The 16,494-nt window shown below is 49.9% G+C and overlaps 1 protein-coding gene across 1 annotated transcript; it reads left to right on the forward strand.

Annotated features, from left to right (window-relative positions):
• Positions 1–11,990: 11,990 nt before the first annotated feature.
• Positions 11,991–12,368, forward strand: LOC137816416 (uncharacterized). The gene has a single exon (XM_068619545.1). The coding sequence runs from the start codon at positions 11,991–11,993 to the stop codon at positions 12,366–12,368; it is 378 nt and encodes a 125-aa protein (XP_068475646.1).
• Positions 12,369–16,494: the final 4,126 nt, after the last annotated feature.

Consider the following 16,494-nt stretch of genomic DNA (forward strand, 5'->3'; position numbering starts at 1 on the left):
CTCAATTAAAATTCTAAAACAGAAACTTAAATTGCAAGAAATTAAAGAGCTCTTGAAATTAAAGTGCACACAACTCAACAATTAAACATGAAGAACCTAAGACTCATGATACCACATGCACCTCTATTTATAGCCTAAGGTGCTGAAAATTGAAAGCTAAAACAAATCAAAATTCCCTCCAAAACAAGCTAGAACCGGCGCTCAAAAGCAAGGCAAGGAAGGTGTGATCCTTTCCTTCACTTTGGCACCCCCTATTCTACTCCTACACCTATCTACTAATACACCCCCCTAAAGCTCCTAACTAAAACCTAAAAGATGCTATAACAAAAGAGGTTTCTAAGGTTTCCCTCTAAGCACCTTCAACTAAAGACACTACAAAAAGAGAAAATAAATGTCCTCTAGCTCCCAAGGCTTTGAACATGCTTCTTGTAATCCTTTGAGGTGGACTTTGACCTCCATGGGCGTCCTCCATTTGTGCCTCCACCTCTTCTTGAGCTTGATGAGTGGCCTCCATGTTCTCTTGGGCTTGATCTCCATCAAATAGAGGGAGAGATCGGATGTCGGTGGTCTGAACAACTATGTTAGGCCACGTAAGGTGGGCCTCAGAATTACATTAAGTTACCAGTTAAAACAACAGATATAAAGAAAGTCTAAGTCACGAGGGATCCATGCAGGTGGTGTGTATAGCGCATTCAAGCGCAACACGAGTAAATAGTCCTTGGAGGCATTAAGGCCTGTTAGGGTTAGGGTTTCCAAGGGAGGCTGCATGCATGGCATGTGAATACTTAGGGCACCCGCAGAACAAATGGTCCCAGAGACTTGGTGCACAAGTTGGTATCGAGGCGATCGACTTGAGCGTCAGAGTGCAAACGACTGTCAAGGTGCCCTTTGTCTTTGCAATCGAGAGATTCTTCAACCAAGGAAGTTTGATTCTCAGGCGGAGATAGGAGGGCCAAGGACTACCGTTCGAGTCAACAGGCGAGAACAGGTTTTAATCCACACAGCAAGAAAATATCAGTTTCAAAGCCTTTTTCAAGCTTCTTTGAAAAACAACCGATTGAATTGTTTAAACAACTGGTAGTTTCATGCTTTTACTGTATGATGAAGGGCCACTCTGTTAGATTCTGGAGTTAGGAAATTTTCTGTTCCCAGGGGTGTTTTGAAATGGGTTCCTAATAATTTTAAGGTTCCTAATGATCCAATTAATGCCCATGGACCCAAATTTGTAAGGGGACCAAATCTTGCTTCTTGATTTTGTTTCTTGTAGAGCTCTTTGATGGCAAACCAGCACCTGTGGTACCTGGACAATGGTTGTTCCAAGCACATGACAGGGGATAAAACCAAGTTTGTTAATCTAATCCTCAAGCATGAAGGTCATGTGACTTATGAAGACAACAACAAAGGGAAAATTCTTGGGAGAGGAACCATTGGAGACAAGAACACCTTCTTGATCCATGATGTGTTGTTTGTGCAAGGACTCAAACATAGTCTCGTTAGCATAAGTCAGCTGTGTGACAAAGGTTATCAAATAACCTTCAAGCCGAACACATGTGAGATAAAGCTGCCCAAATCACAGGAAGTATTGTTGATTGGTAAAAGGATCAACAATGTCTATTTATTTGATATCTTACATTCTGCATTTATTGGCTACCTTTTAACCAAACATGAGGAATCATGGTTATGGCATAGAAGGATAACACACATCCACATGCATCATCTAAATAAGTTGATCTCAAAAGATCTTGTGGAAGGTTTACCCAAACTCAAGTTTGAGAAAGACCACATATGTGAAGCATGTCAAAAGGGGAAGCAAATCAAACATTCTTTCAAACTAAAAAATGGTGTTTCTACTTCCAAACCCCTTGAACTGCTGCACAAGGATTTGTTTGGTCCTTCAAGAACCATGAGTCTTGGTGGAAACTACTATGCACTTGTTGTTGTTGTTGATTTCTCTAGGTTCACATGGACTTTATTTTTGGAATCCAAGAGTGATGCATTTTTTGCATTCAAAAAGCTTGCCAAGAGATTACAAAACATGAGCTACAATAACATTTGTGCCATCCGTAGCGATCATGGAGGGGAATTTCAAAATGAAAAAATCAGTGCTTTTTGTGAAAATTTTGGAATTTTCTATAACTTTTCTGCTCCTAGAACTTCCCAACAAAATGGGGTTGTGGAAAGGAAGAACATGTCTCTTAAGGAACTTGCTTGAACCATTTTAAGTGAGACTTCTTTGCCAAAATATTTTTGGGTTGATGTTGCCAGTACAACTTGTTATGTGATGAACAAGGTCCTCATTAGACCAATCTTGAAGGAAACCCTTTATGAACTGTTTAATGGGAGAAAACCTAACTGATCCGATCGGTCATCGGTAGTCGATGACGTCAGCAGCAGAGAAGCACGTGGACCACTCGCGGGGTGACACGTGGGCCAGGTGACAGATAGATCGGGGTGAACGCGATCGGTTGTCACTAACCAAATGACCACCGACAGATCAGGCGGCAGCGAAGTCAGGGGACAGACCACCCAGAACGATGATCGGAGGTCAGTAACCAAGTGGCCACCAACATACCAGTTCCCAGATGAACGCCTGGGGGCAGAACGCGAGAAGCAATAGAGCACTGATCAGTCATCGGGTGCATGGTCATCGGGGCTGCCTCGTGCTACACGCAGTTAAACTGGGATTGAGGTTCCCAGCGAGAGCGTTACGCATAGACCTCGCATGAGCACACCTCAGGGAATCGCGCACGAGAGTGGCCTGAGGGAGCTAGTAAACCGATCAGTGATTGGTGATTCCCCCAACCCATTACGTGCGTGAAGGGTAAGTTGTTTGCGCAGAGAGCAACGCTTGGTGAGTGCGCTTAGACCAGCCACACCTGGCGTTCTCTTGAGAGTATGCGAGTTACCCAGAGGGAAGAAATATGCTAAGTTACTCCGCGAGGGAATAACTTAGGCGCACAAAGAGAAGCGCTAGAGCCCTTCAAGTAGTGACACGTGTATGGTTAGATGTGAGTTGCATGCCTCCACGTGTCATCATCTGAGAAGGGCGCGGTCCAGATAAAGGTGCACTCCGTACCGCTAAGGGTACAGACAAGCGCAGCCAAGCGCAGACACGCACAGACACTCACACTCTACTGATTCTGGAGGTACGTTGTCGCAGAAAGGCATAACAGGGTTCAGACACATGCCAGAAAGCATAACAGAATTCTGTTAGGCCCAGATACAGGCAGTGGCATAAAACAGAATCAAGATAGAAAAGAGAGGGAGGAACAAAAAAGAGAGAGGAAGAGTTTACACACACACTACTAGTTTTTCTCATTGGTGGTTCTGTGATCTAACTTGATCGTCGGAGTGCAAACGACCGCTAGAGGCGCCGTCTGTGTGTTTTGCAGGTCGCGTTTGGAGATCCTAGAGAAGGTTCTGAGGGTGATTTTGCAGATCACACAGTCGCGTAAACGGGGCAGAGAGAGCTACGAAGCGATTCCTCCGCGCTCGAGTTGTCGGCAGGATCATTTGGCGCCCACCGTGGGGCCCGAGTGAATCGTGGTCCCATTTACACCACAGTTTTTGAAGCTTATCGAAGTTTTGCCAAGCTCTTTGCTAGGGAAAGATGCCAAGAAACAGACAACCATCACCTGCGCCATCTGTTGACGAAGGAGTTGTGACAATGGCGCAGGTCCTGGAGATGGTGCGCACGCTGCAGGACAACGCCGCGGCGTCGAGAGTTGAGCAAGAGAGGATACAGACGGAGTTGGCTGCGTCGCAGAGTAGGAACGACGAGCTGAATCGCGTCAATGAAGAGCTAAGGAGGACGTTGCAGGCACAGAAGGAACGCGCGGTTGAAGAAAGGGTGTCGAGGCCACCGTCGCCTCCAAGAGTGTTCCCCATGCCATTCTCCCCTGAAGTCATGGGAACCATGGTGCCTCCCAACCTGGTGGGAGTGAAGGCGTCGTTCACAGGGGTAGAAGATCCGGAGGCGCATCTGACGGCGTTCCACACCCAGATGATGTTTTCTGGGGGCTCAGACGCTGTGTACTGCAAAATGTTCATGAGCACGCTAAGCGGAATCGCCATGGAATGGTTCGTGAGCCTACCAGAAGGACATATCACGTCCTTCCCTCAGTTTTCAAAGCTTTTCACTGAGCAGTACATCGTCAACAAAGCACCCGCGGTGGTGTAATACGATTTGTTCGATGTACGACAGTACCAAGGCGAGTCGCTGAAGGACTACCTCAACCGCTTTGGAGCACAAGTGGTTAGACTGCCCAGCAAGGATGAGGATATGTTGGTGCACGCGTTTAAGAAGGGAGTGCTGCCTGGCCCCTTCAGTGAGTCCCTCATCAGGAGCCATCCCAGCACCTTTGCAGAGATTCGACGACGCGCGGTGGTGTACATAGTGGCAGAAATAGAGGTTTCTGAGAAAAGAGGGAGTGCTGCACCACCAAGACCGCGTGGAGGGCAAGGGAAACCGCAGCAGCAAGCAAGGGTGCATGAGGCCAAGGAGGGGAAAAAGGTGCGAGAAAAACCTCGTCCCTACACACCAGGCAAGGATCAGGGCAGGGGGCGTGCAAGGGAGAACAATGCACCCCCAAGATACAATTTCATGGTGGGACTGGCGGATCTCATCGCCCTTCCTGCTGTTGCAGCGAGACTACGAGTACCAGAAAAGACAGATAAGGTACTTGGAAGGAAGAAGAATGAGTGGTGTGAGTTTCACCAGGCCTTTGGCCACACACTCCACTCCTGTTTGGCGTTGGGACACCAACTGGCAGAGTTGGTGAAGTCTGGATTCCTGGCAGATTACCTGCGTGAGCCGCAGGGTGATCGCGCGTCGGGATCCCTGGCTGGAGAACAGCAGCATGAAGTCCCTGTGCATGGGGAAGTGCAAACAATCGCGGGAGGCTTCTCTGGCGGGGGATGCACCGCGTCACAGAGAAGGAGGTACGCTCGATCGGTTATGGCGGTAGACTCGGTAAACGAGAGCCATTACCTTGAAGTAGATATTGTCTTCAGGAAAGCTGACCTACGGGACGTTGTCCCGCACGATAACGACCCTGTGGTCATTTCCCTCATCACGGCAGGAAGACGAGTGCACAGAGTGCTCGTAGATCAAGGAAGCTCGGCGGACGTCATGTTCTGGCCGACGTTTAACAAGTTGCAGTTGTCCCCTGATCAACTAAGACCGTATACCGGGTGTCTCTACGGCTTTGCAGGGGATCAGGTAGAGGTGCGGGGGTACATTGAGCTGAGGACAACGTTCACTGATGGAACGACAGCCTGCACCGAAAGGATAAAGTACTTGGTGGTGAACGCCCCTTCTGCGTACAACATTTTGTTGGGGAGGCCAACCCTCAATAGGTTGGGCGCAATACGATCAACGAGGCACATGAAGCTGAAGCTGCCGTCGATGGAGGGGACCGTAATAACCATCAAGTCGGATCAGGCTGAGGCTAGACGCTGTTATGAGAACAGCCTAAAGCAGAAGAGAAGTGTATGTCACGTCACCACGACACCACCACCAGGTGTGCGCGAAGAGTGATCGGTGGTTAGGGAAACACAGGGTGCTCAGAGGATGGAGAACGCTACAGTGGGGGGCTCCCAGGTAGCTCAGGTTGAAGAAGAAGAGGAAGGCGCGATCGCTCCTCGCGAGTCAGGGATCGCGAGGGCGGTCATCGCCAGTGAGAGAAGGCCCCACCCAGCTGAAGGATGGGTCGAAGTGGACATCAGGGGGAAAAAGTTCAAATTGGGGGGATCCCTCGTTCAAGAAGAGCGAAAGCTGATTGTTGGTGTTATCGAGAAACACATGGGTGCCTTTGCATGGTCAGCGTCCGACATGCCAGGAATCGACCCCGATTTCCTTTGCCATCGTCTGTCGATGGATCCTAAGGTTCAACCTGTGCGACATAGGCGAAGGAAATTCAACGAGGAAAAGAGGAAGGTGATCCACGACGAAGCGCAGAAGCTCCTTGCTGCAGGGCACATAAGAGAGATCCAATACCCCGAGTGGCTAGCGAACGTGGTACTGGTTCAGAAGGCAAGCGGCAAGTGGAGAATGTGCGTGGACTTCACTGACCTCAACAAGGCATGTCCCAAAGATTCTTACCCCTTACCCAGTATAGACGCCCTAGTTGATAGCACATCAGGGGGGAAGCTACTCAGCTTCTTGGATGCTTTCTCAGGGTATAACCAGATCAGGATGCACCCCATGGATGAGTGCAAGACCGCGTTCATGACGGAACGGTCTTGCTATTGCTACAGGGTCATGCCATTCGGATTAAAGAATGCGGGGGCTACCTACCAGCGACTCATGGATAGGGTGCTCTCGCCCATGCTGGGAAGGAACGTGCATGCATATGTAGATGACATGGTGGTCACGTCCCAAGAGAAGAAGCATCATGCAGCTGATCTGGAGGAACTATTCACCACCATCGCCAAGTACAGGCTGAAGCTCAACCCTGAGAAGTGTATTTTTGGCGTGGAGGCTGGGAAGTTCTTGGGTTTCCTCTTAACAGAGCGGGGAATCGAAGCTAACCCAGAGAAGTGCGCAGCAATCGTGGCAATGAGGAGCCCGACGACGGTGAAGGAGGTGCAGCAGCTCACCGGTCGCTTGGCAGCCTTATCCCGGTTTATGTCCGCTGGAGGGGAGAAAGGTCATCCGTACTTCCAGTGTCTTAAACGCAACAGCAGATTCCTTTGGACACAGGAGTGCGAGGAGGCCTTCATCAAACTGAAGGAGTATCTGGCGAGCCCACCAGTCTTGCGTAAACCCCAGGTAGGCATCCCTCTTCGCCTATACTTCGCTGTGACGGAGAGAGCAGTCAGCTCAGTCCTGGTGCAAGAGCAAGATCAGGCCCAGAGGCCTGTGTACTTCGTGAGTAAGGTGCTGCAAGGCCCTGAAACAAGGTACCAGGCCCTCGAGAAGGCTGCCCTGGCGGTGGTATTTTCAGCAAGGAGACTCAGGCATTACTTCCACAGCTTCACAGTGGTGGTAATGACAGATCTGCCCATCCAAAACGTGCTGAAGAAACCTGACGTAGCAGGAAGGATGGTCAAGTGGGCGGTGGAATTGTCAGAATTTGACATTCAGTACGAGCCCCGAGGACCGATCAAGGGGTAGGTGTTCGCGGACTTTGTAGTCGAGCTGTCGTCGATCGCGACACCTGTAGAAGGTTTAGATTTCTGATGGGTGTTATCGGTGGATGGCTCCTCTAATCAGCAGGGGAGCGGCGCTGGAGTCATTCTGGAAGGCCCAAACGGGGTACTGATCGAGCAGTCCCTCCGCTTTGCCTTCAAGGCTAGCAACAATCAGGCGGAGTATGAAGCCCTGATCGCAGGAATGTTGCTAGCAAGAGAAATGGGAGCGAGAAACCTGCTGGCCAAAAGCGACTCTTTGCTAGTCACCGGGCAGGTTACAGGGGAGTTCCAGGCAAAAGACCCCCAGATGGCAGCCTACCTGGAGTATGTACAGCTCCTGAAGACGTCCTTCACCGAGTTTCAATTGGTGCACGTGCCAAGAGAGCAAAATGCCAGAGCAGACCTGCTTGCCAAGCTGGCCAGCTCAGGCAAGGGGGGAAAGCAGAGGACCGTCATTCAGGAGACCTTGAAGGTACCGCGAGCGTTCGTGTCAGACAACCAGGTACTTCATGTGTACAAATCAATGGAGCGCCTGACGGTCAGTCATCGGTCGTTGACTCAAGAAACGTTGAAAGCACCGAGGGTGAGAGCGCGACCGTCGAAGATCGATGAGTCGATGGAGGTCCGCGCGGTGAAGGAACCCGACACCTGGATAACACCATACCAGTTGTACTTAGAAGATGGTGTACTCCCACTTGACGTGGCAGAGGCAAAAAGGATAAAGAGGAGCTCAAGTAAGTTTACTCTAATTGATGGAAACCTCTTTAGATTCGGATTTTCTCACCCTGTGCAGATCTGCGTGCACGGCGAGCAATGCACCAGACTCATGTCTGAGCTGCACGAGGGGGTGTGCGGAAGCCATGTAGGTGGTCGCGCTTTGGCAAGCAGGATACTCCGCGCGGGGTACTACTGGCCAAAGCTGAAGGAAGACTGCGTGAGGTTTGCTCAGCGTTGCAAACAGTGTCAACTTCACGCGGACTGGCACAAGGCACCTCCTGAGGAGTTGAGGTCCATCCATAGCCCGTGGCCATTCCATACATGGGGGATCGACATCCTAGGACCTTTTCCCCTGGCGATAAGGCAAATGAAGTTTCTCATCGTGGCCATCGAGTACTTCACCAAGTGGGTGGAGGCAGAACCAGTCGCACACATCACCGCACAGAAAGTTGAGCACTTCGTCTGGAAGAACATCGTCCGTCGCTTTGGAATACCCAAGAGGTTGGTCTCCGACAATGGCACCCAGTTCACGAGTCATCAGCTGAGGAAGATGTGTGAGGAGTTAAAGATACAACAGGTTTTCGCTTCAGTGGAACACCCGCAAACCAATGGGCATGTGGAGTCGGCCAACCGAGTACTGCTCAGGGGGCTGAAGCGAAGACTAGACAAGGCTAAAGGAGGCTGGGCAGAGGAGGTCCCCAGAATCGTATGGTCTTATCATACCACCCCCACAGTCCAGCACCCATGAGACACCCTTCAGCCTTGTTTACGGGACAGACGCCATGATTCTCGTGGAGATACATGAGAGCTCCCCCAGATTCTTGAATTTCATTGCTGAAGAGTCCAATGAAGAGCGAAAGGTGAATCTCGACCTACTGGACGAAGTGCGAGAAGAAGCCAGAGTCAGTGCTGAAGCCGTAAAGAGAAGAGTAGAACGGAGGCACAATTCTAAGGTGAGGCTCAGGCGCTTCCAGGAAGGTGATCTGGTGATGAGAAAGGCGCATCAGAATGAGATGGAGAACAAGTTGTCTCCAAAGTGGACAGGCCCGTACAGAGTGGTTGAGACGTTGGAGAACGGAGCTTATCGGCTAGAAACTCTGGAGGGAGGAGCTTATCGGCTAGAAATATGCTAAGTTACTCCGCGAGGGAATAACTTAGGCGCACAAAGAGAAGCGCTAGAGCCCTTCAAGTAGTGACACGTGTATGGTTAGATGTGAGTTGCATGCCTCCACGTGTCATCATCTGAGAAGGGCGCGGTCCAGATATAGGTGCACTCCATACCGCTAAGGGTACAGACAAGCGCAGCCAAGCGCAGACACGCACAGACACTCACACTCTACTGATTCTGGAGGTACGTTGTCGCAGAAAAGCATAACAGGGTTCTGACACATGCCAGAAAGCATAACAGAATTCTGTTAGGCCCAGATACAGGCAGTGGCATAAAACAGAATCAAGATAGAAAAGAGAGGGAGGAACAAAAAAGAGAGAGGAAGAGTTTACACACACACTACTAGTTTTTCTCATTGGTGGTTCTGTGATCTAACTTGATCGTCGGAGTGCAAACGGCCGCTAGAGGCGCCGTCTGTGTGTTTTGCAGGTCGCGTTTGGAGATCCTAGAGAAGGTTCTGAGGGTGATTTTGCAGATCACACAGTCGCGTAGACGGGGCAGAGAGAGCTACGAAGCGATTCCTCCACGCTCGAGTTGTCGGCAGGATCACTAACATTGGTCATCTAAACGTTTTTGGTTGCAAGTGTTACATTTTAAATAATGGAAAGGAAAACCTTGGCAAGTTTGATGAAAAATCGGATAATGGTATCTTTTTTGGTTATTCGTTAACTAGCCATGCTTATAGAGTGTATAATAAAAAGCTTATAACCGTGGAAGAGTCTATTTATGTTGTCTTTGATGAGACTAACCATGTAGAATAGGAATCCATGAAGAATTATGTAGAAGAAGATGAGAAAAACAGCATTTTACAGAAGTTGGAATCATTTCCAGAAAAACAACCGGTTGAAATTCTGCAACAGGATTAACGTCCCAAATAATGGAGGACTCTAAAGACCTTTCTGTGGAAACTCTGTCTTTAATTACTGCAAACTGTACCGACCAGTCCTCGGGTGTCGTTGACCGCTAGTAATGATGGGGCCACGTAAGCTGGGTCCCACGGTGGGCACCAAATGTTCCTGCCGGTTGACTCGATTGCAGGGAGTGCGAAGAGGCGTTCCTCAAGCTGAAGGAGTACCTGGCCAGTCCTCCAGTGTTGTGCAAACCACAGCTAGGTACTCCGCTCCGCCGGTACTTCGCTGTGACGGAGCGGGCAATCAGTTTGGTCCTCGTGCAAGAGCAGGACCAAGTTCATAAGCCTATATACTTTGTGAGCAAAGTATTGCAAGGGCCTGAGGTGAGGTACCAGACCCTGGAGAAGGAGGCTCTAGCAGTGGTGTTCTCAGCTAGGAGACTTCGCCATTATTTCCAAAGCTTTACAATGGTGGTGATGACAGACCTGCCTATTCGCAAGGTCCTGCAGAAATCGGATGTGGCGGGAAGGATGGTACGATGGGCAGTGGAACTTTCAGAGTTCGATGTCCAGTACGAGCCCCAAGGTCCTATCAAAGGATAGGTTTACACAGACTTTGTGGTAGAGCTCTCATCGGCAGATGCACACCAAGAGGAAGACAACTTCCGGTGGGTGCTCTCTGTAGATGGGTCCTCTAACCAACAAGGTAGCAGGGCAGGTGTCATCTTGGAGGGACCGAACGGGCTATTGATCGAGCAAGCCCTACGGTTCGCCTTCAAGGCCAATAACAATCAGGTAGAGTATGAAGCCCTCATTGCAGGCATGCTGTTGGTGAAAGAGATGGGAGCGTAGAGTCTGTTAGTGAAGAGCGACTCCCTACTGGTCACAGGCTAGGTAACTGGGGAATACCAGGCCAAGGACCCTCAGATGGGTGCCTATCTAGGGTATGTTCAGATTCTAAAGGGGTCATTCGCGGTGTTCGAGTTGGTGCATGTCCCAAGAGAGCAGAATGCCCGAGCTAACTTGCTAGCTAAGCTCGCCAGCTCAGGCAAGGGGGGCAGGTAGAGGACGATCATACTGGAAACCCTGAAGACACCTCGAACTTTCACCGCAGATAACCGGGTGGGGGTGCACCAGGTCAACACGACAAGAGGAAGGGCGAGGAGTCATCGATCATTGACTCAGAAGATACTGCAGACTCCCAAGGTAGGCATATACCCAATCCTGGGCGAGGAATCAATGCAGGTTTGCCTGGTCGAAGGAGGAGATACCTGGATGACGCCCTACAAGCGCTACCTGGCTGATGGGATACTCCCGCTGGAACCCACAAAATCCAGGAAGGTCAAGAAAAATTCTGCCAAGTACACTCTCATTGACGGAGTGTTGTTCAGACATGGGTTCACCCATCCAATCTTGGTATGTGTAAGTGGAGACCAATGCGTACGGATAATGGCAGAGCTCCACAAAGGGATATGTGAGAGTCACATCGGTGGACAATCTCTAGCATCAAAAGCCATTCGTGCAGGATACTATTGGCCAACAGTGAGGGAATACTGCACGAGGTATGCATAACAGTGCAAGCAGTGTCAGCAGCATGCTGACTGGCACAAGGCGACGCCAGAGGAGATCAGGTCGACTTACAGCCCTTGGCCTTTCCATACATGGCGAATCGATATCTTGGGGCCCTTTCCTTTGGTAATAAGGCAGATGAAGTATCTCGTGGTCGCCATAGAATACTTCACGAAGTGGATAGAAGCTGAGCCATTGGCATAGATCACAACCCACAAGATCCAGCACTTCATGTGGAAGAATATAGTGTGCCGCTTCGGGGTACCGAAGCGCTTGGTGTCTGACAACGGCACACAGTTTGCAAGCCAACAGTTGGGTAAGCTATGCTCAGAGGTTGGAATAAAGTAGGTGTTCGCATCAGTCGAGCACCCCCAGACGAATGGGCAGGTCGAGTCTGCCAATAGAGTCTTGCTCAGAGGTCTGAAGAGAAGACTTGAGAAGGACAAAGGAACCTGGGCAGAGGAGGTTCCGAGAATAGTGTGGGCTTACCACACCACTCCCTAGTCCACCACTGGAGACACACCCTTCAGCTTGGTATATGGGTCGGACGTGATGATTCCAGTGGAGATCCAAGAGAGCTCGCCATGCTTCTTGAACTTCGTGGCTGAAGAGTCCAACGAAGAAAGAAAGGTGAACCTGGACCTACTGGATGAAGTCAGGGAGGAAGCAAGAATCAAAGATGAAGCATTGAAGAGAAGGGTGGAGTACAAGTACAACTCGAAGTTGAAGCCTCGCCAGTTCCAGGTCGCCGACCTGGTGATGCAAAAGGCCCACCCATATCAGCTAGAGAACAAGTTGTCCCCCAAGTGGACTGGTCCTTTCAGGGTGACAGAGGCCCTTGGGAATGGAGCATACAGGCTTGAGACACTGGAAGGAGGCGCGATTCCTCGTACATGGAATGCGACCAACCTCAAGTTTTACTTCAGTTGAACAGTAACATTGTACATAGTTCTTAGGGGATGCTCTTTTTCCCTTATAAGGGTTTTTTAATGAGGTCACCCAATAAATTTCGATTGAAATATTTTCTCGAATTTTTGTACAATACAGATACGAACTGTTCAACCTTGCGTTAGAGGTCTCGAGTGTGGGAAAGGTTGGTTCGTAGAGAACACCTCCCCCCTCGAGTGAGAACGCCAAGGTCGAACGAAATAGTTCACCAGTTAAATCCTCATTCACCTTTGAGTGAAGACGAGGTCAGTTACGAACTGTTCAACCTTGCGTTAGAGGTCTTGAGTGTGGGAAAGCTAGGTTCGTAGAGAACACCTCCCCCCTCGAGTGAGAACGCCAAGGTTGAACGAAATAGTTCACCAGTTAAATCCTTTTTCGCCTTTGAGCGAAGGTAAGGTCAGTTACGAATCGTTCGCTTGGGTTAGAGGTCTCGAGTGTGGGAAAGGTAGGTTCGTAGAGAACACCCCCCCCCCCTCGAGTGAGAACAGTAAGAATGAACAAGTATGGTTCACCAGAGAAATTCTCCTCGCCTTTGAGCGGAGATGAGGTCAAGTACAAACTGTTCCCTTTCGTCAGAGGTCTCGAGAGGGGGAAAGGTAGGTTCGTAGAGAACACCTCCCCCCTCGAGTGAGAACACGAAGGTCGAACGAAATAGTTCATCAGTGAAATCCTCCTTCGTGAGGTTAGTTAAGGTTAGTATGCAAACCCCCGCTACCCAATGGAGAGTATGCGGTAGATAAGGTAGGCAAGCGTGCTACCTAAGGTTCGAATGTTTGTCAAAGGCGTTGTTAGAAGCGTCAGCGCGAGGTGCAACAGTTAATAGTCAACACGAAATAGAAGAACAACATTCAAACAGATCTAGATCGAGAAAGTTAAAGCAGTTAAGGGATGGAGGCAGTTAAAAGATGCAAACAGTTGTAAGTAAATAAAGCAGTCATAGATAAAAGAGAAATTGTTTGCTAGAAAACCAAGTACAACTTATGATGGTGGTGCCCTGGCACAATCTGCCCATCCACAACACAATTTGATGTCGCGAAGGGTGAGGCGTCCATCTAAGGGTGTGCACAGGCAACCTGAGTAAGGGTGTCCTCGAACCCCGCAGCATACGCATCGACAACGTCCTCGAACAGCTCAGCCTCAGCTTTCTTGAAGTTCTCGACCTGTTGGGTGAGCTCCGCTTCCACACGGCCAAGCTGCACCTCCCAGTTGGTGGCCCTTTCTTCAAGCTTCGCCATCTTGGCCTTTGTTGCCACCGCCTCTTCTTCCAGCTCCACCACCCTGGTGCGTAGAGGCAAGACCCTCGACTCAAGATCGGTGTAATCTTGACCTTTGTCGAAGAGCCTTTTCTTGGTCTCCCTTTCAGATTGGCGGAGGCTTCTCAGTTCCTGCTCCAACGTGGTTTCGCGATTGGTGAAGACTTAAACCAGTTGAGCTAGTTCTTCCTTCTTTTTCTCCTCCTTCAGAGCTAAGTCTTCTTTGGCCTTTGCCTCCACCAAGGCTAATTGCTACTCCATCACCTCAGCCTTGTTGATTTGGGTGTTTTCTTGGGCAAGGAGTTCGTCGAAGCCAAAGCCTAAGCGTTCCTTGGTCGCGTCCTCATTCGCCTCCACCACTGCCCCTCATTGGAAACCTTTGAGGGCATGCTGAAGGACAGCAGGAAGCTCAATTGTAAGTGGAGTTTGCCCATGCCCAGGGACGCTCTCACCGCCACCTTCGAGCGCGAGGAGACCATGAGGTTAGGAAGCAATTGGCGGGTGCTCCCTGAAAGATGCAGGATGGCCCATAGTAGTAGAGTGAGAGGTCGCAGCCACCATCGCCTTGCACCTTTTGAAGACAGGCCCTTCCGCGGAGTCCTCATCAGACTCAATCTCCACCACCTCTTTGCTTTTCTTAAGGGGGGTTGGAGCAGGTCACGCCTGGACGGCGGCAAGGGGAACCGCGACGATGGGAGCGGAAGGTGCGGGGGAAGACGCGGCGGTGGCAGAGATGGGAGTGGGAAGAGTAGAGGCACCCGCGGCCCTAGGCACCCCTTGGCGACGAGCAAAGGCATCAGCAAGCCTCGCCCGTTTTTCCTCGTTCAACACCATACCTGCGCCGAAGTCAAAATGCAAGAGGTTAGCAAAGTGATACAGAATACAAGAGTAAACATACAAGCATGAAGAGGCAGAATATACGAAGCATGCTAACAGGTGTAACAAAGTAAGGCAATACCAATGTAGCCCTTGAGGGTAGAGGCCCTGAATTCATGCTTGATCAGCTGGACAGTATTGAACACCGCCCCCAAACTTTAGAGAACCTGGCACACTTTGCGGTCGGGAGTGGCCAGTTCCTCCAAGGTCTTGGGTTTCTTAAACTTGAGTTCCCTTACCCAGTAAAGGGGGAACCCGTCCAGCAGGGTAGGGTCATGCTCAGTGCAACACACCCTAAGGAACTTCCCTTTGAAACCCTTGTAAGATTGTTGGAAGAGCATGAGGAGAACTGTCCCTGCCACACCACTGAAACTCACCCAGAGATTCTTCCTCGGGCTCTTGGCCTCGAAGAAGTGGAGGAAGACGTTGACTGAGGGAGGGTGCCCGAAGTGGTCGCACAAGATAGAGAAGGCCCTCATGAAGGTCCAGTTGTTGGGATGCAGCTGGGCGGGGGCCACGTTAATTTTGTCAGCAACGCCCTCTCGAAGCCGATGAGGGGGAGACGTAGGTTAATCTGTTTGAAGATAGTCTGGTAGAGGAAGAAGAAGGGCTCTCCTTCGTTAGCCCGGTCATCGGCACATACGGGTTCGCCCTTAGCACAAGGTCGAACCGAGACGTAAGTATCACTTTCGCGCCCAAAGACACGCCTTACACAATCAGGCTCCCCTTCCCTATGTTTTCTCACATCTTCGCTAGAGTTGAGGGTAGAGGTTTCAACGAGAAGCTCTGCAGAGGCCCAAGGGTTCAAGGCTCTGTAATCTATGTTGGGGGAGGGTTGGAGGTCGTTTTCTTTCGAGCCATCTCGAAGAAAGCTAAAAAGCAAGGAAAGGAAAGAAGAAAACAAAGGTTCAGAAAAGGGTGAAGGTGTAACCCAGCAAAAACCAGAAAAAACCCACACTCGAAGGGAAAAACCTAGAAAAACAAAGGAACAGAGGAAAGGAATGGAAAACCTAAAATGCAATGAAATTAAACAGTCACAGACAGTTATCAAGCAGCGAAATCGAAAAGTAAGGATGATCAATGGATAAAGTTCATACCTTTCGATCGAGGTGGGTTGAAAGTTCTGGACTTTGTAGAAGGAAAGGTGAGAGCGCTCGAGGAAGAAGATGAAGCAATCAAAGGTGTTTCTGAGAATAATGAAACAGTGATTGGAAGCACGCGTTTTCGAATACTTAACGTAAACTAAGAAGCACAAGCAACGTTAAGTCCTGGCCGTTTGATCAAGACACGTGTGCGCAGATTAAGATGGGCACAGAGAAGCATCACTTTTGTGCACTGTTTATGTCCTATCACGCAGAGCCACGTAGGTCGCCAGGGGCAAGGACTTAGTCTCTTCGTTGAACAAGTTACAACTCCAGACTGGGGGCTTGTGTGCCGACTAGTCCTCGGGTGTCGTTGACCGCTAGTAATGATGGGGCCACATAAGCTGGGTCCCACGAGCGGTGTGGGCCAGTGTCTCGCAAGGCACGTGAGCCAAGTTGCCGAAGAGTGGTCAGACATCGATCACCAGGATGTGCTGATGTGTCCTCGGCAGTGTAGTGAGGGCGATGATAGATCGAACATCGGTGATTCGAACAGAAGAGCTGGGCCACGAGAAGTAGGTCCCAGACCATACACCAGTTATCAGTTACGGAGATGCCTAGATCACAAGAGGTCCATACGTGTGGTGTGGATGACGCGTTTAGGCGTAACACGAGTAAAGAGCCACTGGAAGAGAGACGAAAGTTGAACCTAATTCTATAAGTGATGCACTTAAAGATGGAAGTTGGGTTGTTGCCATGCATGATGTGCTGAATCAATTCACTAGGAACGATGTGTGGTCTCTGGTTCCTAAGACTGATTACATGAATATCATTATAACCAAGTGGATGTTCATAAATAAATTGGATGAAGCTGGTGTGATAACAAGAAACAAAGCT

This window comes from Phaseolus vulgaris, chromosome 10 (genome assembly GCF_000499845.2).
Source record: "Phaseolus vulgaris cultivar G19833 chromosome 10, P. vulgaris v2.0, whole genome shotgun sequence".
Taxonomy (NCBI): domain Eukaryota; kingdom Viridiplantae; phylum Streptophyta; class Magnoliopsida; order Fabales; family Fabaceae; genus Phaseolus; species Phaseolus vulgaris.

Coding starts and splice junctions, on each gene's coding strand:
- LOC137816416 (XM_068619545.1), top strand. CDS start 11,991: ATGATTCCAGTGGAGATCCAAGAGAGCTCGCCATGCTTCTTGAACTTC.